The 24,062-nt window shown below is 44.2% G+C and overlaps 1 protein-coding gene across 2 annotated transcripts in view; it reads right to left on the bottom strand.

Moving 5' to 3' along the window:
* The window catches only part of LOC124013740 (follistatin-related protein 4-like), a 293,669-nt gene that overhangs the window by 20,710 nt on the left and 248,897 nt on the right, over window positions 1–24,062 (bottom strand). The window contains exons 8-13 of one of the 2 annotated variants that reach the window (XM_046328219.1): window positions 10,896–11,016; window positions 9,114–9,275; window positions 5,506–5,640; window positions 2,154–2,180; window positions 1,295–1,413; window positions 542–691 (exon numbers count right to left, since the gene is read on the bottom strand). In XM_046328219.1, the coding sequence (XP_046184175.1) occupies window positions 542–691; window positions 1,295–1,413; window positions 2,154–2,180; window positions 5,506–5,640; window positions 9,114–9,275; window positions 10,896–11,016 (714 nt within the window). The remainder of the gene's footprint in view (window positions 1–541; window positions 692–1,294; window positions 1,414–2,153; window positions 2,181–5,505; window positions 5,641–9,113; window positions 9,276–10,895; window positions 11,017–24,062) is intronic. The other variant, XM_046328228.1, reaches the window with a different exon arrangement.

The following is a 24,062-nucleotide window of genomic DNA, read 5'->3' as shown; positions in this document are numbered from 1 at the left end:
GAGGGAGAGGGAGTTAGAGAGAGATGGAGGAGGTGAGAGAGGTAAGGAGAGATGGCGGGAGGGAGAGGGAGGTAGAGAGAGATGGAGGAGGTGAGAGAGGTAAGGAGAGAGATAGCGAGAGGGAGGAAGTGAGAGATAGAGGGCGGGAGAAGTAGGTAGAGAGAAAGGCATGATGTGCCCTCACACACCAGTAAGGGTATGGAGAAGTGTGGCAGAGCTTGGCGATTGAGAGGAAAACACCAGCTTCTCTGTTTTCAGCACTCTTCATTACCCTCCACCCCACCTCTCTCTCTCTCTGCTCCCTCTCTCTCTCTGCTCCCTCCCTCTCTCTCTCTCTACTCCCTCTCTTTCCCTCTCTCTGCTCCCTCTCTTTCCCTCTCTTTGCTCTCTTTCTTTCTTTCTCTCTCTGTTTTCACTCTCCCTCTCTCTTCTTGTGGTAAAAATAATGACTTTCATTCAAGCCATCATCCCACTGTTGGTGGAAGCTTCGGGGGACGGACCTCTAAACGGCTTATAGAGAAGATTAATAAAACCAACCAACCTGCACCACTTTCTGGGCCTGGGTGTCGATGAGCAGCAGGCGTTTCTGAAGGGGCTGGGTGACGTAGATGTATTTATCCCTCACACTGACCGCTGAGGACCATGAACAGTGCTGCGGAGACACACCTTCACTTTTAGGGCACATTTCCTCCTGGAGAAAGAATGGGATGGAGGGAGAGAAAGAAGGAATGAAGAAGAAGAATTGTGAATCCACAGTTAATCACTCCACACACTGGACCATATTCGAAGAGTGGCCCTCTCTCTCTCACGCATATGGCAGAGAAAATGCTGTTTACAGCAGCAATGGGCTAACACATGACTTATTGAGTTTGTATCGATCTGTAATACAATTACAGCAACCAGTAAAACTTCAATCCCTCAGAGAAACAAGCCACTTTTATCAACTAAAGCCCATTGCTTTGGGAGAGTGATGTTCTCTAGTATATTATAGATGTGCAGGGTTACTGTGAGCTATTGACCTGGGGTCTTTGACTAATGGACATGAGTAATCCTATAACATTTAGTGAACGGAGGGCAGATTTACTAGCAATGTATTGTAGTGTATACACAACATTTTGTATTGTATTGTAGTGGAGTGGGGGGGATGTGTGTACCTCTGTATATCTGTAAGAGTGAGGCTTTGTCCATATGTATTGGTAGTATATCTTCAATATCATCTCAAGTCATAAAAAGTCCCAAAACACCTGCATCATTATCTTCTACAGCCAGTACATAGATTGACAGGAAGACTTACATAGCTGGCCACGATCCTCTCTGTGTGCTCAATGTGTTTACGTATCTCACATTCGCTGGGCTGTAGCACGGTGATGCCCTCATCAGAGAACACATAGAACATGTTTCCCACGCTCAAACCTGGAGAGTTAGGAAATCAAAAGAGCTTCTGCTGACGTTCTCACATTCAAAAGCCGTACAGAAAATACACAGACCCTGTTAGCAGCACCTGAACTAGTCAATGACTGATGGAGTTGTCAGGCATTTTCAGTGCAGAGTCAGTGACTGTGAACATAATGTCTAGCGACCGCCTTTGGAAACTTGATGGCCGCTATGATCCCGAGACCCAACATAATTAGACAACAGCTTGATGCTTACAGGGACAAGGACATGCAGCAAAGCTGTTTATGCTGTGGAAAAGCATATTGTGTTGGGATGGCAGGTAACATTGTATAGGATAACCAGATACAATCAAAACCTTGAGTGCTGCTGACACGGTCATGATGTGACATTACGGCTGGTGATACTGTCTGTGTACAAACAGTATCAGGGCTGGACAAGATTCAAACAACGGGCCTCTCTCTACTCTCTAATCAGCCATAATTATTCTCATACACATGTTGTGGTGTCACAACTAGATAATAGAGGAAGAGTAATGTGTGCTGAAATGTGGTCCAGCCCAGTATAAAAACTGTTTATTTGTTATCTGTTATTTTTGTTATATTTTCATGGTCAAGTCTTGTGAAATAACGTTTTCAGCAAGAAAATATACACATAATGAATATACAAAATGAACAAACATTCAGAGGAATATTGGTCCATTATAGGAGTGAATTGAAAAAAACTGGTACAAAGTGTTATACAACAGTATATTTCAGTACCTTCCTCCCTCCACAGTATGTTTGCAACTGCAGCATCAGCATCAGAATGACAGAAGAGAGAGGGAAAGAGGGAGAAAGAGAGACAGAGAGAGAGAGAGAGAGAGAGGGAGACAGAGAGAGGGAAAGAGTGAGAAAGGGAGACAGAGAGAGGGAAAGAGGGAGAATGAGAGACAGAGAGAGGGAAAGAGGGAGAAAGAGAGAGAGAGGGAAAGAGGGAGAAAGAGAGACAGAGAGAGGGAAAGAGGGAGAAAGGGAGACAGAAAGAGGGAAAGAGGGAGAAAGAGAGAGAGGGAGATAAGGAGAGAGAGAGGGAAAGAGGGAGAAAGGGAGACAGAAAGAGGGAAAGAGGGAGAAAGGGAGACAGAAAGAGGGAAAGAGGGAGAAGGGGAGACAGAGAGAGGGTGGGCGGGAGAGAGAGAGAGACAAAGAGAGGGAAAGAGGGAGAAAGAGAGACAGAGAGAGGGAAAGAGGGAGAAAGAGAGAGAGAGAGCGAGAGAGGGAAAGAGGGAGAAAGGGGGACAGAGAGAGGGTGGGAGGGAGAGAGAGAGACAGAGAGAGAGAGAGAGGGAGAAAGGGAGACAGAGAGAGGGAAAGAGAGAGAGAGAGAGAGAGAGAGAGAGAGAGAGAAAAGGGAGACAGAGAGAGGGTGGGAGGGAGAGAGAGAGACAGAGAGAGGGAAAGAGAGAGAGAGAGAGGGAAAGAGGGAGAAAGGGAGACAGAAAGAGGGAAAGAGGGAGAAAGAGAGAGAGGGAGATAAGGAGAAAGAGAGAGAGGGAGAAAGAGAGAGAGAGGGAAAGAGGGAGAAAGGGAGACAGAGAGAGGGAAAGAGGGAGAAAGAGAGACAGACAGAGGGAAAGAGGGAGAAAGAGAGAGAGAGCGAGAGAGAGAGAGGGCGGACGGGAGAGAGAGAGAGAGAGAGAGAGAGAGAGAGAGAGAGAGAGAGAGAGAGAGAGAGAGAGAGAGAGAGAGAGAGAGAGAGAGAGAGAGAGAGAGAGAGGAGGGAAAGAGGGAGAAAGAGAGAGGGAAAGAGGGAGAAATAGAGAGGGAAAGAGGGAGAAAGAGAGGGAGAGAGAGAGAGGGAAAGAGGGAGAAAGAGAGGGAGAGAGAGAGAGGGAAAGAGGGAGAAAGAGAGAGTGAGAGCGAGAGAGAGAGAGGGAGAAAGAGAGAGAGAGAGAGAGAGAGAGAGAGAGAGAGAGAGAGAGAGAGAGAGAGAGAGAGAGAGAGAGAGAGAGAGAGAGAGAGAGAGAGAAAGAGGGAGAAAGAGAGGGAGAGACAGAGAGAGGGAAAGAGGGAAAAAGAGAGGGAGAGAGAGGGAAAGAGGGAGAAAGAGAGGGAGAGACAGAGAGAGGGAAAGAGGGAGAAAGAGAGGGAGAGAGGGAAAGAGGGAGAAAGGGAGACAGAGAGACAGAGTGAGGGAAAGAGGGAGAAAGAGAGACAGAGTGAGGGAAAGAGGGAGAAAGGGAGACAGAGAGAGGGTGGGCGGGAGAGAGAGAGTGGAAGAGAGGGAAAGAGGGAGACAGAGAGAGGGAAAGAGGGAGAAAGGGGGAGTGAGAGTGAGAGAGAGTGAGAGAGAGAGAGAGAGAGAGACAGAGACAGAGACAGAGACAGAGACAGAGACAGAGACAGAGACAGAGACAGAGACAGAGAGAGGGTGTGGGCGGGAGAGAGAGACAAAGAGAGGGAAAGAGGGAGAAAGGGAGACAGAGAGAGGGAAAGAGGAAGAAAGGGAGACAGAGAGAGGGTGGGCGGGAGAAAGGGAGACAGAGAGAGGGTGGGCGGGAGAGAGAGAGACAGAGAGAGGGAAAGAGGGAGAAAGAGAGACAGAGAGAGAGAGAGAGAGAGAGAGAGAGAGAGAGAGAGAGAGAGAGAGAGAGAGAGAGAGAGAGAGAGAGAGAGAGAGAGAGAGAGAGAGAAAGGGAGACAGAGAGAGGGAAAGAGGGAAAGAGGAGAAAGAGAGACAGAGAGAGGGAAAGAGGGAGAAAGAGGGAGTGAGAGTGAGAGAGAGTGAGAGAGAGAGAGAGAGAGAGAGACAGAGACAGAGACAGAGACAGAGACAGAGACAGAGAGAGGGTGGGCGGGAGAGAGAGACAAAGAGAGGGAAAGAGGGAGAAAGGGAGACAGAGAGAGGGAAAGAGGAAGAAAGGGAGACAGAGAGAGGGTGGGCGGGAGAAAGGGAGACAGAGAGAGGGTGGGCGGGAGAGAGAGAGACAGAGAGAGGGAAAGAGGGAGAAAGAGAGACAGAGAGAGAGAGAGAGAGAGAGAGAGAGAGAGAGAGAGAGAGAGAGAGAGAGAGAGAGAGAGAGAGAGAGAGAGAGAGAGAGAGAGAGAGAGAGAGAAAGGGAGACAGAGAGAGGGAAAGAGGGAAAGAGGAGAAAGAGAGACAGAGAGAGGGAAAGAGGGAGAAAGAGAGGGAGAGACAGAGAGAGGTTGGGTGGGAGAGAGAGAGAGAGGGCGGACGGGAGAAAGAGAGAGAGAGAGCGAGAGAGAGAGAGAGGGCGGACGGGAGAAAGAGAGAGAGAGCGAGAGAGAGAGGGCAGACGGGAGAAAGAGAGAGAGAGAGAGGGAAAGAGGGAGAAAGAGAGACAGAGAGAGGGAAAGGGGGAGAAAGAGAGACAGAGAGAGGGAAAGAGGGAGAAAGAGAGGGAGAGACAGAGAGAGGGAAAGAGGGAGAAAGAGAGAGAGAAAGAGGGAGAAAAGGAGACAGAGAGAGGGAAAGAGGGAGAAAGAGAGACAGAGAGAGGGAAAGAGGGAGAAAGAGAGAGAGAGAGAGGGAAAGAGGGAGAAAGGGAGACAGAGAGAGGGAAAGAGGGAGAAAGGGAGACAGAGAGAGGGTGGGCGGGAGAAAGAGAGAGAGAGAGGGCGGACGGGAGAAAGAGAGAGAGAGAGAGAGAGAGAGAGAGAGAGAGAGAGAGAGAGAGAGAGAGAGAGAGAGAGAGAGAGAGAGAGAGAGAGAGAGAGAGAGGGAAAGAGGGAGAAAGAGAGAGAGATAGAGATAGAGAGATACCATGTCATATCAAGTAATTTCAGAAAAAGTGGGACAGAAACACATTTAGCAAGAGTGATTCTTTACAGACGCGGATACTTCAATTAACACAATAACATAAATGTATACTTGTTGTTTTATTGCATTTCACACAATCTAAACCCAAAGGCTGTAAAAACAAATATCACTCATATTGTTTTATTTTATACAGAAAGATACCATATAATAAAGTGTAAGATTTTTGTTAATTGTATGCCAATATACTGTAACATTGTGCTTATTACTGTATATATTTTCATTGCCAAAAATACCTTGTGAAAATCGGAGGCATTTTTCCATGTTCTACATAGTAAACTCTCAGTCACTTACGTGTCTTTCTAGCTGAGTCCTCCACAAACAGAGACGATATGTCCTCGTCCACCCCCACCTCGTTCTTCGCAATGCAGGTGTAGGCTCCTGTGTCCTCATAGCGTACGCTGCCAATGTGGAGCTCGCTCCCATTCGCTGTTACAGAGGAGTCTCAGCTCAGCCACGTTTCTACACCGGTACACATTTTCCATGGCTGTTTAATCCTCCCACCTAGCAATACACTCACTGCATTTCTCTAAATGAATGAACATAGCTAATCTAAGTAGCCAACTAACTATGTACCCACGTCTCACTAACACAAGCCATTGAAGCCTGAACCCATGTGATGACAACACAACAACCCTTCCTCAAAATATCCTTTGACTGAATCCTCTGTTCTGTACCCAGAGATCTAGTGTCAGGGGAAGGTGATATATCTCAGGACACAGTGAGTGCTATCATCAGAGAGAGTCAGCGCTCTGACGGTACAACTAGAGAGTGTGTGTGTATGTGTATTCGTCAGGTTTTAAGCAAAGGTGATATATCTCAGGACACAGTGAGTGCTATCAGAGGCAGCAGAGGCAGCCCTAGCTCTCTGACACTAGCCCTTTGTGATCTATGGCTTGTTCTCACACTCACATCCATCCCTCCTCACCCTCACGCTGCTGCAGTGTTGCCTTGATCACAACAAGGCAATTTTCACAACACTGCAGCAGGAGTGAAGGACGCCTGTGTCAGACAGCTGCTTTCACGCGCCGTGTCAAAGATCATGTGCCAGTCTTTCACGTTCCTCCTCTCATCTCTCCCTCCCTCTCTATGTCGTCTTTGATCCCCCTCTCTTGATCTCTTTCCATGTAACTCCTAAATGTGAACTGGCAGGCAGAGGACCATAACTTCATAGTGCTGAACAAGACCTGACAGAGCCAGGGCCTGAGATAAACCCTGGGCTAATATGAACAACTTCTACAGGCACCAATGTACACATAATGCAATATACATTTTCTTCATTCTCATTTAGAACAATGGATTTTACTGAAAATTCTACCACCTGAAAAACACACGTTTGTATTTGAACTGTCTATTTTTGTGAAATGCACAGATAAATGGGTAATGTACTGTAGCCATCCCTTCATCCTGGCAGCATCAGTGAGTACTGTAGCCATCCATTCATCCTGGCAGCATCAGTGAGTACTGTAGCCTCCCCTTCATCCTGGCAGCATCAGTGAGTACTGTAGCCTCCCCTTCATCCTGGCAGCATCAGTGAGTACTGGAGCCTCATCTTCATCCTGGCAGCATCAGTGAGTACTGTAGCCTCCCCTTCATCCTGGCAGCATCAGTGAGTACTGTAGCCTCCCCTTCATCCTGGCAGCATCAGTGAGTACTGTAGCCTCCCCTTCATCCTGGCAGCATCAGTGAGTACTGTAGCCTCCCCTTCATCCTGGCAGCATCAGTGAGTACTGTAGCCATCCCTTCATCCTGGCAGCATCAGTGAGTACTGTAGCCTCCCCTTCATTCATCCTGGCAGCATCAGTGAGTCCCTTCACTGTAGCCTCCCTTCATCCTGGCAGCATCAGTGAGTACTGTAGCCTCCCCTTCATCCTGGCAGCATCAGTGAGTACTGTAGCCTCCCCTTCATCCTGGCAGCATCAGTGAGTACTGTAGCCTCCCCTTCATCCTGGCAGCATCAGTGAGTACTGTAGCCTCCCCTTCATCCTGGCAGCATCAGTGAGTGAGCCTCCCATCCTGGCAGCATCATCCTGGCAGCATCAGTGAGTACTGTAGCCATCCCTTCATCCTGGCAGCATCAGTGAGTACTGTAGCCATCCCTTCATCCTGGCAGCATCAGTGAGTACTGTAGCCATCCCTTCATCCTGGCAGCATCAGTGAGTACCGTAGCCATCCCTTCATCCTGGCAGCATCAGTGAGTACTGTAGCCATCCCTTCATCCTGGCAGCATCAGTGAGTACTGTAGCCTCCCCTTCATCCTGGCAGCATCAGTGAGTACTGTAGCCATCCCTTCATCCTGGCAGCATCAGTGAGTACTGTAGCCTCCCCTTCATCCTGGCAGCATCAGTGAGTACTGTAGCCATCCCTTCATCCTGGCAGCATCAGTGAGTACTGTAGCCATCCCTTCATCCTGGCAGTATCAGTGAGTACTGTAGCCTCCCCCTCATCCTGGTAGCATCAGTGAGTACTGTAGCCTCCCCCTCATCCTGGTAGCATCAGTGAGTACTGTAGCCTCCCCCTCATCCTGGTAGCATCAGTGAGTACTGTAGCCATCCCTTCATCCTGGCAGCATCAGTGAGTACTGTAGCCATCCCTTCATCCTGGCAGCATCAGTGAGTACTGTAGCCTCCCCTTCATCCTGGCAGCATCAGTGAGTACTATAGCCTCCCCTTCATCCTGGCAGCATCAGTGAGTACTGTAGCCATCCCTTCATCCTGGCAGCATCAGTGAGTACTGTAGCCTCCCCTTCATCCTGGCAGCATCAGTGAGTACTGTAGCCATCCCTTCATCCTGGCAGCATCAGTGAGTACTGTAGCCATCCCTTCATCCTGGCAGTATCAGTGAGTACTGTAGCCTCCCCCTCATCCTGGTAGCATCAGTGAGTACTGTAGCCTCCCCCTCATCCTGGTAGCATCAGTGAGTACTGTAGCCTCCATTTCATCCTGGTAGCATCAGTGAGTACTGTAGCCTTCCCCTCATCCTGGCAGGATTCGTGAGCTCCACAAGACCAACATTAGCCTTAGTTCCAGAGGGGAAACTAATCTATTTCTGAGTTGGAATACCTATATACTGATCCAATGTTCAAATATTCTGCCAAATAAGCTAAGAGTATAACTCTGGAAAACGGCTTCATTCTGTAGACTCTTATGTTTGAGCACCCTGTTAAACCTTTACTAGATATCAGGGTATTTCCAGATCTACCCCAAATAGCAATTAAATGAACATCCTGGAATCCAGCTCCACGGATCTGCCAAGTCTAAACTGGGCTGTGAGAGTGACAGTTGGCAGATCTGTGAAGCTGGATTGCAGGATGTTAATGTATATATGAACCTTGCAAAGCCTCCCTTCTTTCAGCTGAATCTGAAGCCCGATAACAGGCTATTACCACAGGTAATGATCCACACACAGCCTGTAAACTGCCATCTAATGAGGGTTACTCCATAAAATACACTCTCTTGTGTCCCCTCAGAAATTGAAATTCCCGTTCAACTCTCCACATGGCAGGCTGCTGTATAATTCATTTTCACACACTGTTGTTCTATCTTTTTCTTTATCGTGTTCTTCAAAGGCTTGGATTGGATATTTACTCTTCTAAAATCAGTGGCTGGCAAAATAACAATAATCAAAACGGTGACCCTAAACTTGGATTTGGCAACACAGGAGGGTGTGACACAGAATGCGCCCGTAGTATAGCAACACCTCCATGGTTCCCTTAATAATGGTGTTTCTGCTAAACAGGAGTCGCTGTGATGGTAATAACAGGGTGCAGCTCAAATGGCACCCTATTTCCTATATATGGCCTATGGACCCTTGTAAAAAGCAATGCACTATATAGGGAATAGGGTGTAATTTAGAACACATACAGTCTTGTGAGTGTGGGCAGGAGTAGCCTGGTGCCTTACCGATGAGGGAGAGCTGCTTGGCGGGTCTGGGCTGCAGGTCCATGCCGTTCTTCAGCCACAGAATCTTAGGGTCTGGGATGCCGTCGGCGTGGCAGTGCAGGCTGGCAGACACACCAGGCTCCTGGGCCTGCGTCTCTGGGTAGACCAGAATCACTGGGGGAACTGAATACATAGACACACACACACAAAGAGACAAACATAGCCACAATAGAGTGGAGTCAGAGAGGTATAATTACACAGGCACAGCAGGCAGAAAAGCTTTCATTTCACACCCGTACCACACAAAATCACACATAGCTACAGGCACTGCGTTACAACAGAGTCCAGCGCAAATCTTTATAACACAAAATAAGACCACTATTGAAGGAAGTTAAGAAGGTGAATCTGAAGGCACACACAATATAGGAGAGGCAAGAAAATCCACTTTGTTGAGCAGCCCCAGTCATTATTTACAGGTGAAACACTTCATATCCATACACAAACGCATGGTAATTGTCTTCGAAGATAACCTGCCTTTCAGGAAGCAAACATTTCCCTCCCTCTTCAACTGAATGTCTCAGATGCAGCTGTATCGTTTTGCAATTAGCATAAATCCTGCCTCACAACACACAATCACACCTATAATCCTTGTTAATTGAAAATCATTTCAGGCTATTTTTGTCTATGCATATCTGTGCGAGCAATGAAATCAAGCTTGGGAAATTGAGATTGTTATCTTTGATTTGATACAGTACAGACGGTACAAACGGCTCTCCCAAGGCCCTCAATGAAGATGAAGGCCTGGTAATCACACGTAGTCTCAGCAAAAAAAAGACTTATGGGAATGATTTAGTAGAGCAGTGTGTTTTGCTAAGTGCCTGCAGCCAGCCCCTCTGAGCTGATTCCTGCTGGCTATTTGATGTACTGTAGATATAACACTGTACATGCTCAGGGTGGAATTATCTGAGTAGGATGAGTAAAACAACATTTTTTATTTAACCTTTATTTTACTAGGCAAGTCAGTTAAGAACAAATTCTTATTTTCAATGACGGCCTAGGAACAGTGGGTTAACTGCCTGTTCAGGGGCAGAACGACAGATTTGTACCTTGTTAGCTCGGGAATTCGAACTTGCAACCTTCCGGTTACTAGTCCAACGCTCTAACCACTAGGCTACCCTGCCGCCCGCAGCATGGGTATAGACTTCATTTGCTTTCTATGATAATATGTGGGACATGTTGAAAACAATGGCATGTTTTGTGATTGGAACACTGTTGCTGCCAAAAGAGTATGAGACAGGATTTGAGGCAGGGGTTGAGACAGGGTTTGAGACAGGGTTTGAGACAGGGGTTGAGACAGGGTTTGAGACAGGGGTTGAGACAGGGTTTGAGACAGGGTTTGAGACAGGGATTGAGACAGGGTTTGAGACAGGGATTGAGACAGGGATTGAGACAGGGGTTGAGACAGGGTTTGAGACAGGGATTGAGACAGGGATTGCCAGTCCTGACCCTGGAAGGTCCTTAACCCACGAAAGCATCTAACTTTTTGTTATCTTCAAACTAGTTGTTATCTATTCGAACTATTTGTCTATTAAAACTACTTGTTATCTATTCAAATGATTTGTTATCTATTCAAACTATTTATCTATTCAAACTATTTATCTATTCAAACTATTTGTCATCTATTCAGAAATCAACAACAAAAAAAGGAATTTAAAATTGAACGCAGTGATGCACTGCTCCACATTTAGTCAGGTCAGAATTCTGGTGAACACCATGAAATGTCAAGTATATGCCATTACTAACCATTCACCTGCAGTACATGGGTCTGGCAGAGTTCTTCATATCCATACGCATGACAGCTGTAGTTCCCCATATGGATGGTTGTCACCTTGGTGATGTAGAGGGAGCCGTCATCACCAAAGTCCTATTGGAGGAAGAGGAAGGTGGCAGTGGAGGATGTTGAGGGAGGGAAGAAGGGAGGGGAGGGATGTGAGGTAAGGGAGGAGGAAAAGGAGGGAAGTTAAGGGAGGCAGGGTACACAACAGGGGACAATGGAGTGATGAGAAGCATATAGACCATGAATCAACGTGGTCCCTGGATGTTGGGACGGGCATGGGGATTGGAGCCCTGTCGTCACGCTCAATCAGTCTGATAAATAGGAAGGGTTAAAAATACAAAGAACATTAGAGTGATTAATGGAGCCAGTTGTTGTTTTTCAGGATGCACAACTCACTTGGGGTTTCAGCGAGGCTTAAGGAGGATTAAGACACTAAACAGTGGTGTCCCAGTATGTGGCGGACTGACAGTGTGCAGATGTGTGGAGTTAGCTACCTTAATAACCAAACACATCCCTGTCTAAACAGAGACTAAAGACTTGGAGTTTATTGCCGCAAGCAATCGTCCCACTACATGCTTTAAGAAACTACTGCTTCTCATTAGGCTAACGAGATGGGAGTGGATGAAGACAGAATGGTCTCGTTGCTTTACGGTGAGGAAAGGTACTGAAGAGGAATTACTTAGGACGGACATTAGAAAGGCTTTACGGAACATATGAAAACAGTAGACACTGCTTTAGAGAATAATTACTGTACAGCAGGGTTTCCCAAACTCGATCCTGGGCCACCCCTGGGTAAACCTTATGGTTTCTGCCCCAGCATTACACAGCTTATTTAAACAAGTTTTGACTATTTGAATCAGCTGTGACGTTCTAGGGCAAAAAACTAGATGTGCACCCAGAGGGGGCCCCCAGGAAAATCTATCCTACAGCGTTTATCCCTATAAGGGATCAACTTAACTGTGTAGCGCTGATTCTTCTTATTTAGTTCCAGTACAGGTTTATATGATTAAACAAGAAATACTGAAAATCATGTACAACTTTCAAGTTCGATTAGTAGTATGTACAGGATACACATGTTACACTCCATCCAATGAAAGGCAATGCAACAACAATAAGAAACAATAAAAGATGAGAATACGAACATAAAGTAAATGACAGTAGAATATAATAAACATGTTAGCATTTATTATAATACAGGAAGACACAATTTATAGTCCAATATTTACACCTGTATTGGGGAAGGAGCTATTGGGGGACAATCATTTAAATTGTGGAGTATTAGCAATAGTAAATAAGAGTCTGGTAGCACAAGTTGCAACGTGTAGCATGAATATGTGTTGGTGTGTGTGTGCATGTTTGCGTGCGTGTGTGCGTGAGTGCAGAGAGTCAGCATAGGTGGTAAGTCCAGTTCAAGTGTTCAGCAGTCTGATGGCGTGTAGATAGAAACTGTCTCTGAGCCTGATGGTATCAGACCTCATGCTCCAATACCGTTTGCCTGATGGTAAGGGAATTTAACAGCTCGTTGCTGGGGTGTGTGGGGTCCTTGATCGTGGTCCTTTTGGTCGTGGATGGAGCAATTCCTGTACCAGGTTGTGATGTAACTGGTCAGGATATTGTCGATGGTCTAGCTGTAGTATTTGCAGAGGACCTGGGGTGGCATGCCCAATTTCAGCCTTAGGAAGTAAAGATGTTGTTGTGCCCTCTTGACAAGAGTGGTGGTGTTGTTAGTCCATGTCAAGTCCTCTGTGATGTGGACGCAGAGGAACTTAAAACTGCTGACTATCTCCACGGCAGTGTTGTTGATGTGGATCAAGGCTTGTTCCCTCCTCTGCTAACTGAAGTCAACAATCAACTCCTTTGTTTTGCTGATGTTGAGGGAGAGGTTGTTGTCCTGGCACCATAATGCCTGTCGACTTACCTCCTGCCTATAAGCTGAATCATCGTCATTGTTAATCAGGCCTACAGTTGTGGTGTCGTCAGCAAACCTGATGATGGAGTTGGTGTTGTGCAAAGCAGAGGGCTGAGGACACAGCCCTGGAGGGACCTGTGTTAAGAGTCAGCATAGAGGAGGTGTTGTTGCCAATCCTCACAGCCTGTGGTCTGCTCATCAGGAAGTCCAGGATCCAGTTACAGAGGGTAGGTTCCAGACACAGGGCTCTGAGCTTGTTGACGAGCTTGGAGGGTACAATTATGTTGAATGCTAAACTGTAGTCAATAAACAGCATAGGGGTTCCTCTTCTACAGATGTGAATAGCAATGGAAATGGCATCTTCCATAGATTTGTTGGAGCGGTAGGTAAACTGGAGTGGGTCCAGTGTGCCTGGCCTTGAAGTGGCAAGCCTCTCAAAACACTTCATGTCACCTTGGTTTTCTTGGACATTGGAACGATGGTAGTCACCTTGAAACTAGTAGGGATTACAGCCTGGGACAGGGAGAGGTTGAAGATGTTTGAGAAGATGCCCGTCGGTTGGTCAGCTTGTGAATATTCACTCTTTTGAGAGTTTTCCCCACGTCAGGCTTGGAGAGCGAAAGCACATGGTCTGGGAGGGAGGCTTCGGTGGGCACCAGACAGCTGGATCATACATTTCCAATTATTGTCTTAGTGTCAACATGTTGTGACTCAAATTACAGACCTCATTCGCCTCCCAGGTGGCGCAGTGGTCTAAGGCTTAGAGATTCTGGGTTCGAGCCCAGGCTCTGCCGCAGCCGGCCGCGACCGGGAGGCTCAATTGACCCAGTGTCGTCCGGGATCGGGAGGGTTTGGCCAGCAGGGATATCCTTGTCTCATCGTGCTCTAGCTACTCATGTGGTGGGCCGGACACAGTGCACGCTGACCAGGTCGCTAGGTGTACGGTGTTTCCTCCGGCACATTGGTGCGGCTGGCTTCCGGGTTGGATGTGCATTGTGTCAAGAAGCAGTGCGGCTTGGCATGGCTCTCAACCTTCGCCTCTCCCGAGTCTGTAGACAGTAACTACTACCAATTGGATACCATGAAAAAGGGGTAAAATATATATATTTTTAAATGACGTACCTCATAAAGAGAAATTAGTTATTGTTCAAAAGAATGGCTGTACACTTACAGTTGAAGTCGGAAGTTTACATACACCTTAGCCAAATACATTCAAACTCAGTTTTTCACAAATTCTGACATTTAATCCTAGTAAAAGTTCACTGTCTTAGGTCAGTTAGGATCACCACTTTATTTTAAGAATGTGAAATGTCAGAATAATAGTAGAGAGAATGATTTATTTCAGCTTTTATTTCATTCATCACATTCCCAGCGGGACAGACGTTTACATACTCTCAATTAGTATTTGTTGGCATTGTCTTTAAATTGTTTAATTTGGGTCAAACATTTTGGGTAGCCTTCCACAAGCTTCAAAACAATAAGTTGGGTGAATTTGGCCCATTCCTCCTGACAGAGCTGGTGTAACTGAGTCAGATTTGTAGGCCTCCTTGCTCGCACACGCCTTTTCAGTTCTGCACACAAATTTTCTACAGGATGGAGGTCAGGGCTTTGTGATGGCAACTCCAATACCTTCACTTTGTCGTCCTTAAGACATTTTGCCACAACTTTGGAAGTATGCTTGGGGTGATTGTCCATTTGGAAGACCCATTTGCGACCAAGCTTTAACTTCCTGACTGATGTCTTGAGATGCTGCTTCAATATATCCACATAATTTCCCCCCCTCATGATGCCATCTATTTTGTGAAGTGCACCAGTCCCTCGTGTAGCAAAGCACCCCCACAACATGATGCTGCCACCCCCGTGCTTCGCGGTTGGGATGGTGTTCTTCGGCTTGCAAGCCTCCCCCTTTTTCCTCCAAACATAACGATGGTCATTATGGTCAAACAGTTCTATTTTTGTTTCATCTGACCAGAAGACATTTCTCCAAAAAGTATGATCTTTGTCCCAATTTGCAGTTGCAAACCTTAGTCTGGCTTTTTTTATGGCAGTTTTGGAGCAGTGGCTTCTTCCTTGCTGAGTGGCCTTTCAGGTTATGTCAAAATAGGACTCGTTTTACTGTGGATATAGATACTTTTGTACCTGTTTCCTCCAGCATCTTCACAAGGTCCTTTGCTGTTGTTCTGGGATTGATTTGCACTTTTCGCACCAAAGTACTTTCATCTCTAGGAGACAGAGAGTGGTCCCATGGTGTTTATACTTGCATACTATTGTTTGTACAGATGAACGTGGTACCTTCAGGCACTTGGAAATTGCTCCCAATGATGAACCAGACTTGTGGAGGCCTACAATTCTGAGGTCTTGGCTGATTTCTTTTGATTTTCCCATAATGTCAAGCAAAGAGGCACTGAGTTTGAAGGTAGGCCTTGAAATACATCCACAGGTACACCTCCAATTGACTCAAATTATGTCAATTAGCCTGCCAGAAGCTTCTAAAGCCATGACATAATTTTCTGGAATTTTCCAAGCTGTTTAAAGGCACAGTCAACTCAGTGTGTGTAAACTTCTGACCCACTGGAATTGTGATACAGTGAATTATAAGTGAAATAATCAGTCTGTAAACAATTGTTGGAAAAATGACTTGTGTCATGCACAAAGTAGATGTCCTAACCGACTTGCCAAAATTATAGTTTGTTTACAAAACATTTCTGGAGTGGTTGTAAAATGAGTTTTAATGACTCCAACCTAAGTGTATGTAAACTATACACATAAAGAAGCATGGTATTGTTTCATACATTTTTCATTTGAGTTTGTATTTAAAATGAAAAACCACCCAAAATGTTCCTTCTATCTTTTCACCCCTTATAAAACAGTAATATCTCTGTACTGTATTCATAATAGTCTTAGCGGAAAATCATTTTAAGATGTTTGAAGGTTAGCATAATGGATTTTTCACAGCAGTTCCAAACGGCGAGTAAGAGGCCTGTTTGACATGCTCATTACATTTTTTTTATAGCATAATTGTTTTTGGAGAAAATAGAGAAAATGCATGAATTATTTTGGTCCCGCTTTCAATGACCTGCAGCTTACACAGGCTTCATTAAGCCTTCATAAACACTACATATGTGTTATGAATAGTCTATAACAGTATGCCATGCTTTATAAAGGGTTCATAAATGTGGCATAACTGTGTGACATAAACACCCATGTCAAATGTGACATAAACCTGTGCTTTATAAAGGGTGGCAAAAGCCCCGCTTAATAAAGGCCTTATCAATCATATTAACTTGAGGGATTTCCAAAGCATTTATAACCGTGTTATGCATCTTGGTATTGGTGGAGCGCTGCAACACCAGGATATTGGGTTCAATTCCCGAGACCACCCATACGTAAATATGTATTCACGCAAGACTGTAAGTTGCTTTGGAATAAAGGGGTCTGCTAAATTTGATATATAATATCATATTTCATTAAACCATTTCTAGGATGGCCCAACCTCTTTCCCTCTTGGGTGCATAGTCAATATTGGACCTGACCTCAACTTCCCCCAGAATGCTGCGCTGCAGGATGACGCACACTCTAAAGTTCAGTCATGCACAGCAAAAGACGTTGTTAGGGTCTTTTTAAAATCCTTTTTTATTTTTTGCCAACTTCATTTTTTGTTTGTTTTTGTTTTTGCATCTTTCTTTCCCCCCCCATATTTTTCTGGTTTTCCCCAGTTTTTTCACTGTTGTTTGGTTAGCAGGTTTTCTGTAGTGCAGTGAGCCACATGTGAGTAAAAGGCCAGCAACACTTTATATTATTCAGAGCCCGATGAAGTGACACCATACATACATTCTACAGACCGAGTATTTCCTACAACACCTTTACTGCAGCTCCCAGAGTACTTTTTGCTTTATAAGCCAATATGTATTGATTCGATTGGGGGCATTTATTTGATCTTGGAACATGTTTTAAAACCCAAACTGAATACACCTTTCACTTAAAAATGAACAAAAATGAATAATTGTTCATGTTTAGACAATTGTTTTTCATATACAGTGCATTCGGAAAGTATTCAGACCCCTTGACTTTTTGCATATTTTCTTACGTTACAGCCTTTTTCTAAAATTGATGAAATAATTGTTTCCCCTCATCAATCTACACACAATACCCCATAATGACAAAGTGAAAACCATTTTTTTTGTGCAAATTTATAAAAAATAACAAACAAATACCTTATTTACACAAGTATTTAGACCCTTTGCTATGAGACTCAAATTGAGCTCAGTGGAGATGGGAGAACCTTCCAGAAGGACAACCATCTCAGCACCACTCTACCAATCAGGCCTTTATGGTAGAGTGGCCAGACGGAAGCCACTCCTGAGTAAAAGGCACATGACTCCTCGCATGGAGTTTGCCAAAATGCACCTAAAGAATCTCAGACCATGAGTAATAAGATTCTCTGGTCTTATGAAATCAAGATTGAACTCTTTTGCCTGAATGCCAAGCATCATGTGTGAAATCTGGCACCATCTCTACGGTGAAGCATGGTGGTGGCAGCATCATGCTGTGGGGATGTCTTTCAGCGGCAGGGACTAGGAGAGATGAACGGAGCAAAGTACAGCGAGATCCTTGATGAAAACTTGCTCCAGAGCTCTCAGGACCTCAGACTGGGGCGACGGTTCACCTTCCAAAAGGACAATGACCCTAAGCACACAGCCAATACAACGCAGGAGTGACTTCGGGACAAGTCTAAATGTCCTTGAGTGGCCCAGCCAGAGCTCGGATTTGAACCCAATCGAACATCTCTGCAGAGACCTGAAAATACCTGTGCAGCGATGCTCTCCATCCAGCATGACAGAGCTTGAGAGGCTCTGAGGAGAACAATGGGAAAAAGTCCCCAAATATAGGTGTGCCATGCTTGTAGCGTCATACTGAAGAAGACTTGAGGCTGTAATCGCTGCCAAATGTGTTTCAACAAAGTACTGAGTAAAGGGTCTAAATACTTATGTAAATGTGATATTTCAGTTTAATTTCGTTAAATACATTTTCTAACATTTCTAAAAAACTGTTTTTGCCTTTTCATTATGGGGCATTGTCATATCATTATGGGGTATTGTGTGTAGATTGATGAGGGGGAAAAAAACAAATTATTACATTTAAATTCCCCAAATTCCATGACCCGGAAGTACTTCTTTAGTGTGGCTCATGAAACGCTGATCATGTGGATCAAATCAAATGCCCCACTTGTGCTACCACTGGAGAGCGAAAGACAATTAAGTTAATGTTCATTTATTGTAATTTAAATGAGTTCTTAGTTGTTAAGTGTTGAGCTGGATTACATACTGTAGCTGCCGCAATCGTAATGTGTAATGACTTCACAGCAATTGCTAGCTAACCAAAATCCCCCTAGAATCAGCCAAGTCTCATAATCACGTCATGAGATTTGTAAATGAAATAGGAATATAATATTACGAATTGAATAGAGTTTCCCATCTTTAATTATAAAAAATAAATATATATTCAACCTTTATTTAACTAGGTAAGTCAGTTCAGAAGAAATTCTTATTTACAATGACGGCCTACCAAAAGGCAAAAGGCCTCTTGTGGGTACGGGGGCGGGGATTAAAAATAAAATATAGGACAAAACACACATCATGACAAGAAAGACAACACTACATAAAGAGAGGCCTAAGATGACAACATAGCATGGCAGCAACACATTAAAACACAGCATGGTAGCAACACAACAGGACAACAACATGGTAGCAACACAACATGGTAGCAACACAAAACATGGTACAGTACAAACATTATTGGACACAGACAACAGCATAAAGGGCAAGATCGTATAGACAACAATACATCACAAGAAGCAGCCACAGGTGTCAGTAAGAGTGTCCATGATTCAGTCTTTGAATGAAGAAATGGAGACAAAACGGTCCAGTTTGAGTTTTTTTTGCAGCTCGTTCCAGTCTCTCTCTGCAGCAAACTGAAAAGAGGAGTGACCCAGGGATGTTTGTGCTTTGGGGACCTTTAACAGAATGGGACTGGCAGAACAGGTGTTGTATGTGGAGGATCAGGGACAGGTATACAGAGATGACCAGTTTACAGAGGAGTATAGAGTGCAGTGATGTGTCCTATAAGGAGCATTGGTGGCAAATCTGATGGCCGAATGGTAAAGAACATCTAGCCGCTCGAGACCACCCTTACCTGCCGATCTATAAATTATGTCTCTGTAATCTAGCATGGTTAGGATAGTCATCTGAATCAGGGTTAGCTTGGCAGCTGTGATGAAAGAGGAGCGATTACGATAGAGGAAACCAAGTCTAGATTTATCCTTAGCCTGCAGCTTTGATATCTGCTGAGAGAAGAATTGTGTACTGTCTAGCCATACTTTCAAGTACTTGTATAAGGTGACTACCTAAAGCTCTAAACACTTAGAGTTAGTAATCATACCAGTGGGGAGAGGGCATACTTCTTACCAAACCACATTACTTTTGTTTTGGAGGTGTTCAAGACAAGGTTAAGGGAAAAGAAAGCTTGTTGGACACTAAGAAAGCTTTGTTGTAGAGCGTTTAACACAAAATCCTGGGAGGGGCCAGCTGAGTATAAGGCTACCAACCGCATATAACCGGATGAGAGAGCTTCCTAATGCTTGAACTATGTTGTTGAGGTAAATTGAGAAGAGTGTGGGGCCTAGGATCGAGCCTTGGGGTACTCCCTTGGTGACAGGTATTGGCTGAGACAGCAGATGTTCTGTCTTTATACACTGCACTCTTTGAGAGAGGTAGTTAGCAAACCAGGCCAAATACCCCTCAGAGACACCAGTACTCCTTAGCCGTCCCACAAGAATGGAATGGTCTAGCATATCAAAAGCTTTGGCCAAGTAAATAAAGTAAAGTAAATTCTTTGTTTCTTGGTCAAACGAACAAGAGACAGGCTTTTTCTTCAGGTCTCCGACCGGATATTTTGGTTGAGAAATACACTGACAGTATTTCAAGATGGACCCCTATAGAAAACACTTAGTCTCGTGATTAATTTGATCGCTTATTAACGTTTACTAATACCTAAAGTTGCATTACAAAAGTATTTCGAAGTGTTTTGTGAAAGTTTATCGTCGACTTTTTGAATTAAAAAAAATGACGTTACGTTATGAAACGCTATTTTTTTCCATTTATCACACAGTCTTCATAGATCAATATCTAGGCTATATATGGACCGATTTAATCGAAAAAAGACCCAATAGTGATTATGGGACATCTAGGAGTGCCAACAAAGAAGATGTTCAAAGGTAATGAATGTTTTATATTTTATTTGTGCGGTTTGTGTAGCGCCGACTATGCTAATTATTTTGTTTACGTCCCCTGCGGGTCTTTTGGGTTGTTACATGCTATCAGATAATAGCTTCTCATGCTTTCGCCGAAAAGCATTTTAAAAATCTGACTTGTTGTCTGGATTCACAACGAGTGTAGCTTTAATTCAATACCCTGCATGTGTATTTTAATGAACGTTTGAGTTTTAACTAATACTATTAGCATTTAGCGTAGCGCATTTGTATTTCCAGAGCTCTAGATCGGACGCCTGCGAGCCAGGTAGGAGCAAGAGGTTAAATAAAGGACGCACCGTGGGATCCTCCCCAGAGAGGAGAGACAGGTTAAAAAGGTCAGAGATAGGCTTGGCGAGGATAGGGGCAGCAACCTCAAAGAAGAAAGGGTCTAAACCATCTGAACCAGATGTTTTTTGGGGGTCAAGTTTAACTTCTTGGATATAGGGGGCGCTAATTTAAATTTTTGGATGAAAAACGTTCCCGTTTTAAACAAGATATTTTGTAACGAAAAGATGCTCGACAATGCATATAATTGGCAGCTTTGGAAAGAAAACACTCTGACGTTTCCAAAACTACAAAGATATTGTCTGTGAGTGCCACAGAATTGATGTCACAGAAAAAAAACAAATAAAAATCCAATCAGGAAGTGCCGCATTTTTTGAAACCGCCTCATGATAATGACTTTTTATATGGCTGTGAATGGGCCACGAATGAGCTTAGGCTTTCTGTCGCTTCCCCAAGGTGTTGAAAGCATTGTGACGTATTTGTAGGCATATCATTGGAAGATTGACCATAAGAGACTACATCTACCAGGTGGTCGCTTGGTGTCCTCCGTCGCAATTATTGCGTAATCTCCAGCTGCAGTATTTTTCCGTTTTGCTTCTGATGAGAAGCCAACTGCCACCACTGATAGATTATCGAATAGATATGTGAAAAACACCTTGAGGATTAATTCTAAACAACGTTCACCATGTTTCTGTCGATATTATGGAGCTAATTTGGAAAAAAGTTCGGCGTTGTAAGTGACTGCATTTTCCGGTCTTTTTCTTAGCCAAACGTGATGAACAAAACGGAGCTATTTTGTCTACACAAATAATATTTTTGGAAAGAATGAACATTTGCTATCTAACTAAGAGTCTCGTCATTGAAAACATCCGAAGTTCTTCAAAGGTAAATAATTTTATTTTAATGCATTTCTTGTTTTTGTGAAAATGTTGCCTGCTGAATGCTTGTGTAGCTTTGGTTGAAAAGCATATTTTGAAAATCTGAGATGACAGTGTTGTTAACAAAAGTCTAAGCTTGTGTTTGAATATATTTATTTCTTTTCATTTGCGATTTTCATGAATAGGAAACGTTGCGTTATGGTAATGAGCTTGAGGCTATGATTACGCTCCCGGATACGGGATTGCTCGTCGCTAGAGGTTAAGGAGCTCCTTTAGCACCTCAGACTCAGTGACCGCCTGCAAGGAGAAACTTTGTAGCGTGGCAGAGGAAAAAGAGGGAGGAGCAGGCAAGGAGGCATGGCTGAGGCGCATAGGAATCCTGACTTAATGAAGTGGTGATTAAAGAGCCCAGCCATGTGCTCCTTGTCAGTAACAACCACATCATCAACATTAAGGGACATGGGCAGCTGTGAGGAGGGTTTATTCTCCAGATCACCATTTTCCAGAACTTCTTGGGTTAGACCCACAGAGAGAGAACTGCTCCTTAAAGTAATTAAGTTTGGCCTTCTGGATAGCCTGAGTGTACTTATTTCTAATTTGCCTGAATGAGAGCCGGTCAGCCTGAGTATGCGTGTGCCAAGCGACTTGCCAAATGGAATTCTTGAGGTGGAGTAACTCTGCCAGATCATGGTCGAACCAGGGGCTGAACCTGTTTTTAATTCACATTTTCTTTATGGGGGTGTGTTTGTTAACGACACCACTGAAAATATTAACTAAGAATGTCCAAGTGTCTTCGATAGCGGGGATCAAGCTGATTCTATACCAATTTACAGATGCCAGATCATGAAGGAAGCCGCAGCACATAAATGCCCTTATCCAGATGGTTTGACAAAGGCATTTCCTAACAGATCTGCTAACTTTCTTTGTTGTTACCAACATGCAGTATCTCCATCAGGAAGAGGCAAGATCCATTTGTCTGCCAGCTCAGCGACAAGCTACACTATTCACAGCCCTGTGTAATGTTCAATGTAATTGCATTGCTGGACTTTTTGAAACTTCATGTATTTGTAGTTTTTTTAATGTAAAAATCTAAATCAATTTGTTTGAGCTGTTAGTGATAATTCCCTAAGTTGTAATACATTTGTGTTTACCTCACTAAGCCTTTATGTGTGTTATGAATGACCAAAGGTTTCTGACTTTATAGTAAATACAGCACTATTTGATATAAGGCATTTATGTATGTGTTATAAAATGACCAAAGGTGTCTGATGTTCAATTAAGTACAGCATAATGTGATATAGAGCCTTTATGGATGGGTTATGAATGACCGAAGGTGTCTCAATTTGTGTGTGTGTGTGTGTGTGTGTGTGTGTGTGTGTGTGTGTGTGTGTGTGTGTGTGTGTGTGTGTGTGTGTGTGTGTGTGTGTGTGTGTGTGTGTGTGTGTGTGTGTGTGTGTGTGTGTGTGTGTGTGTGTGTGTGTGTGTGTCAGAACCAAGATGATTTGGAGTAGTCCACCCTGAGACTACTGCACCATGTAGTCCTCTTCTGTTCCCATGCTGGAGACCAGGGCTTGATTGCAACCTGTTACAATGGTGCCAAAGTTTTGTGGCTGATCTTTCAACAGGGGAGTCGGTGAATGTGTCAAAGATCTGACTGGGCCCAGCACAGCAAGGTATGGCTAGTTTTTGTTGAGTGCATATTTGTGTAAATAGGTTCCAGAAGAAAGATACTTTCAATGTCTCTAGGTTGGGTGTAAGTGTTTCTGTTACCATTTCTCAGTAAAGTATTATATTTATACACGGATTCTTCGTCTGGGCTCTTCTCTGCACCTGGGTCCAACCTCACCATGTCACAGCGACAAATCACACACAAGGCCTTCGATCAGTATGCTTTCTATTCTTTGTTCTTCATTGAGATGCAATGGTATTACACAATAGCAGGCAACACTTCCCATGCAGACTCTGAGCATTAAAAGGGTGTAACACATCCTAAGGATTACATGGAAACACATTATGCTGAAGGGCACATTTCTTATCGTGCACCCCTTCATGTTCGTAAAAGTTATTATTTATAATTATTCATTAGTGACAATTGTAATTGTCTTCACACACTATTTATCACTGCATAACCTAACTCCATGGAAACAGTAGTAGTCTCATGTTACACAGAGGACCTTGTTTTCTCCCACTTCCTTGTCCTCAGCGCGACCCCGCCTAAGCACATGCCAGTTGTCCTGCATGTCATTGTTTATTGGCTCTCTGGCCAATTCATTAACATTCAATTAGAGAATTCTAATTAGCTGGTGGATGGATAAACACAGTCCCATGCTGTCAGCTGTGCAGTTGAACTAAACAGCTCGCCGCCACTGCCGCTCTATAGTTCATTAACCACATGCAGCCAAGCCCAATTCCCATGTATTGCCATGCTGGGATTTGCACAAAAAAATCATTTTAATATGGTTTGTGCTCTTTGAGTTCAGCAAGACACCTGGCAGAGCTCCTGAGACCCAAATCATTACATGATTTACAATTAGAACCAATGATTCAAAGCAAGAGGAAAAACACAGGCCTGTTTGTTTTGTTTTTTAAACAGGCTGGGAGAAGAAGATGCATAAATTGGGTTAATGGGAATTAGCATTTCTTACTTATTTTCTGTGAATCTTTATCTAACGTTATTGATTCATTGTTTTAAACCAATGTGAAGAGCCCCTGCTGAGACATGTTCTGAGGATGATCAAATATTAATCAAAAG

The sequence above is a fragment of the Oncorhynchus gorbuscha genome, linkage group LG02 (genome assembly GCF_021184085.1).
Source record: "Oncorhynchus gorbuscha isolate QuinsamMale2020 ecotype Even-year linkage group LG02, OgorEven_v1.0, whole genome shotgun sequence".
NCBI lineage: Eukaryota > Metazoa > Chordata > Actinopteri > Salmoniformes > Salmonidae > Oncorhynchus > Oncorhynchus gorbuscha.
The sequence above is the reverse complement of the archived record's forward strand: the minus strand, read 5'-3'. Positions and strand labels throughout refer to the sequence as shown.